This window comes from Ceratotherium simum, unplaced genomic scaffold (assembly GCF_057802395.1).
Source record: "Ceratotherium simum simum isolate JZ-2026a unplaced genomic scaffold, ASM5780239v1 HiC_scaffold_44, whole genome shotgun sequence".
Taxonomy (NCBI): Eukaryota; Metazoa; Chordata; class Mammalia; order Perissodactyla; family Rhinocerotidae; genus Ceratotherium; species Ceratotherium simum.
The window spans coordinates 1,234,988-1,239,686 of record NW_028261260.1 but is presented as its reverse complement, the minus strand read 5'-3'; the positions used below and the strand labels follow the sequence as shown (position 1 = coordinate 1,239,686).

Sequence of the window (4,699 nt, the reverse complement as noted above, 5' to 3'; positions counted from 1 at the left end):
ACCGGCGCACCCCCTCCGCTCCCCTCCCCAACGCCCCGCTGCCCCCGCCTCCCCGCCCACGCCCCAGCGGCCTTGGCCTGTCAGGCCGGCGCCCCAGCCCCGCCGGCGCACCCCTCCCCTCCCCTCCCCAACGCCCCGCCCCCGCTGCCCCCCGCCCCCCCCTCCCCAGGGCCTTGGCCTGTCAGGCCGGCGCCCAGCCCCGCCAGCGCACCCCCTCCCCTCCCCTCCCCAATGCCCCCCTGCCCCTCCCACCTCAGCGGCCTTGAGTCTGTCAGGCCGGCGCCCCAGCCCGCCAGCGCACCCCTCCGCTTCCCTCCCCCACGCCCCGCTGCCCCCCAGCCGGCGCCCCAGCCCCGCCGGCGCACCCTCCCTCCCCAACGCCCCGCTGCCCCCAGCCCGCCCCGCCGCGCACCCCTCCTCCCCAACGCCCCGCTGCCCCCGCCGCCCCCCACCCGCCCCAGCGGCCTTGGCCTGTCAGGCCGGCGCCCCAGCCCCGCTGGCGCACCCCCTCCCCTCCCCAACGCCCCACTGCCCCTCGCCCCAGCGGCCTTGGCCTGTCAGGCCGGCGCCCGAGCGCAGCGGGCGGAGCGGAAGAGCGTCCAGACCCGCAGGGAGCGGGCTGTCAGAGGCGCCGGTCTCACCACAGGCGCCGCCACCCGCTCCGCTCGAGGACCATGCTCCGCCCCGCGGCCCTGCCCCAAACCGCGCCGGCCAGTCCTGGCGGCCGAGGGCCCAGACGAGCGCAGCCTCCCAGGCCGCCCCGCCCAGGCACGCCCTCACCCGCGTTCTTCTTTCCGCTGCCCGGGAGAATGAGCGCCACGCGACGGGCAGCCGCTGGGGCCAATCCGGCCGAGCAACGCGGGCCAGGCCGGAAGTGCAGGCAGAAGTGCGTGGGTCGCCATCTTGGCGTACGGCGGGTCCTTGCGCAGAGGGCCTGCCCGCACAGTCAGCTCCCCCGCGGTCTGGGTCGTTCGCTCCGATCACCGCAGCAGCGACCCATGGGGGCAGCGGAACAGACGCGTTTGGGCAGCGGGACCCTGGGCGGGCGCGTCGGCCGGCATTTTGCCTAGGCTCATGGGCGCAGCCATCTTGCTTTACGGCCGACGGGCAGGCGCGCGCCGCCATCTTGCTGTCCTGCAGGCCACGGGGATCAGCTCCACGTCCCACAGAGTGTCGCCGGGAGCCCTTACCCTTGTGGCGGTCCCGCTGTGGGGTGGCGAGGAGGGGGCCGGAGCATGGCGGCGCGATAGTCTGAGGCCCGGGATGGTGATCGCTGCGCGGCCGCGAACTGCTCCCATCGCCGGGCAGCAGGAGAAACCGCCGTCTCCTTCCACAGGTAACCGGCAGCTGCCGCCCAGTCAGCACCCCCGCGCGGTCCAGCCCGAGGCGTGCGGCACTTTGTCCTCGGGCCGGTCCAGCGGGTGAGTCAGCGCCGGGCGCTGTGTGGCCTTGTCTGTGCCACCATCTCTAGTCCGGGCGCCTCGGGCCACCACGGCCACTGGCGCCCACTTTATGGCCTCCACCACCCTCTCACCCCCACCCCGCGGCCACCCTGGTCTCCACTGATTCGGGCTGGGGCCAACAATGTCGAGAAACGGTGTTCTGGAAACGCTCTTCCTTAGGTCACTATCTTTTTGCATTTGCTGTGACTTTTCTGCTCTTCTGATGGCATGGAGCCTGCCTTGATCTCTGCGATCAGGAATGCGGCTGAGCAAATGCAGCTTGTACCTCTTTGATGGACGTGCCTCCCAGACGCTCTGTTGCTAGAAGGGTCCTGGCAGTGCAGGGAAACGTGACTCTGTGCTGGAGGTGAGTCCTGGAGAGGCATCTGACAGCATCCTGGGTGGAGCAGGGCGCAGCCCACTCCTCGCGGGAGGCTGACCCTGCTGGCCAGGCTGACCCTGTGGACTGGGACTCTGCATGTGACAGCATTCTGGGTGGAGGAGGGCGCAGCCCACTCCTCGCGGGGAGGCTGACCGTGCGGACTCGGACTCAGCATCTGACAGCATCCTGGGCGGAGCAGGGCGCGGCCCACTCCTTAGGGGGAGGCTGACCCTGCAGACTGGGCATCTGACAGCATCCTGGGTAGAGCCGGGCGCAGCCCACTCCTCACAGGGAGACTTACCCTGGGGGCTCAGGGAAGGGGCTTCTCTCTCCACTGTCTTCCTTGGGCTCCCACAGCGGGGTGAGGGGTTTGCCTTCCCCCTGGCCTGGCTCCCTTCAGGAGGGCTTCTGGAATTCAGCCAGGTCAGCGAGTCCTTTGGACTCCACACTGGAGGTCCCAGAACAGTGCACTGAAGACATTCTACTTTGAAAACCTCCTGGCAGATCCTTTTGTTTCGTGTTGCAGGTTGTTATTGAAGTTTGAAAGACCTGAATGGCACTTGTTGTCTGTAATCTTATTGAAAGTTTACAGTGGTTTGTTCTAAGTCGGAAGTTGTTACAATCTATCCAAAGAACTAGTAACATGAGCTTGTTTCAGAGGTCAGCCACCATGCTTTCTTGACAGTTTCCTTCAGAGCCTGTGTCCCAAAAGTTTTGTTACTGTTTTTGAGAATGAGGCAAAGCACTGCAGAGAAGGCTGCTCTTGGCACGTGTGGTGGTCTAACGTGGTCTGGGGGCAAAGGAGGTGGGGGTCCTTTGGTAACTAGTCACAAAGCATTGAGAAAGGTTAGAAGGTCATGTTGCTTGAAACTCCCTGAGGACCTAGTATCCACCTGGTCTGGTCCACAGCGGCCTCAGGGGGCTAGATGACCTCAGGTGGAGCAGACAGCCCTCGGGAGAGACCCCCTCCACCCCCCCCGCCCCCGCCCATGTGCACAGTTTGGTCTAAATAGAGATTTTACCTTAATGAGAAGAGATGATGAAGTGTCTTGGTCGGTGTCTTGCAGGGGCTGCTTGCTTTGTACAGGGAGCAGCTTTCCTCCTGGTAGTGGAAGGACAGGAGGAACACGGAACTGCAGCTCTTGGGGCTGACCTCCTCTTGGCGGCGGTCTTGCATCCTCAGCTGCTTGCGCAGAGCTGGGGCCAGGCGCCCTGCTGAGTGCCTGGGAGGCTCTGCTGGCCGACACCTGGCCTGGCTTTGAAATGGGGGGACCAACCCTCTCTGTTTTAACACCCCAAGTCCTGCATCCCAGGGACAGCAGGAGGGTTGGGCAGCCATGAGCTTCTGGGAACTATGTCCGGGGCTTCCTGAAGCCTTTCCTGTTGTCTTGATGCCATCCTGTGCTCTCTGCCCGAGCATCTGTGTCCCTACAGGGCACTTACCACAGCCTGGGAGGAGGTCCTCCCCTTCCTTTCTTCTCTGCCCTACAGACGGTGAGCTCCTTAAGGTAGACAGTGGGTCTTTCATCTTTCTATTCCAGTAATAACTTGCAAGCAGAAGGTGCCTTAATCTTTACTAAAGATTCCTTAAATCTTTACTAAAGGTTTAATGGGCAAAGTTGCTACAGGTTTGGGTGTCCGCAGAAACACTTGTTTTGCTTTTATAGTTGATCATTTTAGGGCGAGACATTTAATTCTTTCTTTCTAATTACTTTTCCTTTATCCTTGCAGGCTCTGCATAAAGAGCTCAAAATGTGTGGTCCAGTGGTTAAAAGCTGTTCACAGGGATGACTGGACCCCACTAAGCATTCTTTCATCTGTAGTGAACATTTCACCAAAAAAAGCTCTCGGAAAGGCTGGAGGATCAGTACTACGTGCTCAAACCCGCGGCCGTGCCCTCCATCTTCCACCTGACTGAGAAGAGGGGGCTGAAGGCCCTGGCCGCCCCAGGAGGAAGGACACCAGGAAGGCCGCCGGGGGCCTGAGGGAACATGCGAGTGAGGCAGATGGGAAAGGAGCTGCAGGTTCATCGTCGTCCTCGAGGGAAAACCTGAGGGCCTAGCCGGGGTCCCGCAAGTTGAAGCGAGCCCCTCTGCAGGGTGAACCCGCAGCCAGGGCTGCCCGGGAAGCCGCCAGTCAGGATTGGGCGCAGAGTCTCTGGAAGGAACCCCAGGAGACAGTGTGGCCTCCACAGCATCAGGCAGCCAGGGAGATGCAAACACGTCTGCTGTAGATGCTGGCGATGAAACCCCCTCTTCCCAGCGAGGGGCTGCTGGGTAAGAGTGTCATTTCCGTGGGTGACTTTACCCCCAGGATCTGGGGCGTGCAGATTTATTGGCTGGTTTCCTTCTTACAGTTTCTCCTCAGTGTACACTCGAGAGAGGCCATCTGTCCCCCAGAGCCTGTCGAGCGAAGGAGGCTGAAGAGAGACGTGGAGCCCAGCTGCAGCGGGACCAGCCTGAGGCCTGACGAGGGCTTGGCCCAGAGCCCCCAAGTTCATCATTCACAATGATGCCTCAGAAACCCTCCCAGAGCCCCTCCACTCCAACAGACGTCACCCCGAAGCCAGCCGCAGAAGCTGTGCAGGGCGAGCACAGCGACACCGGCCCCACGTCCCTCAGCGGGCTCATCCTGTCAGCACTGGGGGCCCAAGAACTCCTCGACTCGCTGCACTCCTACTGCTTCTGCTCCCGGGGGAACAGGAGCACGGGTGCCGCCTGCAGGAGCAGGTGGAGAAGAACGGCGAGCTGAAGAGGGGCAGCCGCCGACAGCCAGGTGCACACGCTGCAGGAGGAGCTGGACGAGCTGAAGGGAGGGGGCTCCCTGCCTTAGCAGCCTGCTGCCCCCAGCCGAGGTCAGTCCCGGGGCTCGGGGC

At 63.3% G+C, this 4,699-nt stretch overlaps 1 protein-coding gene across 13 annotated transcripts in view; it reads left to right on the top strand.

The window, feature by feature from the left end:
- The first annotated feature begins 783 nt into the window (after window positions 1-783).
- Window positions 784-4,699, top strand: part of LOC101401339 (ral-GDS-related protein-like) — a 93,588-nt gene continuing 89,672 nt past the window's right edge. For 4 of the 13 annotated variants that reach the window (XM_087428238.1, XM_087428242.1, XM_087428239.1 and 1 more), the window contains exon 1: window positions 784-1,336. In XM_087428238.1, the coding sequence (XP_087284364.1) occupies window positions 1,075-1,336 (262 nt within the window). In that variant the 5' untranslated portion in view covers window positions 784-1,074. The other 9 variants (XR_015551307.1, XM_087428245.1, XM_087428243.1 and 6 more) reach the window with 7 other exon arrangements.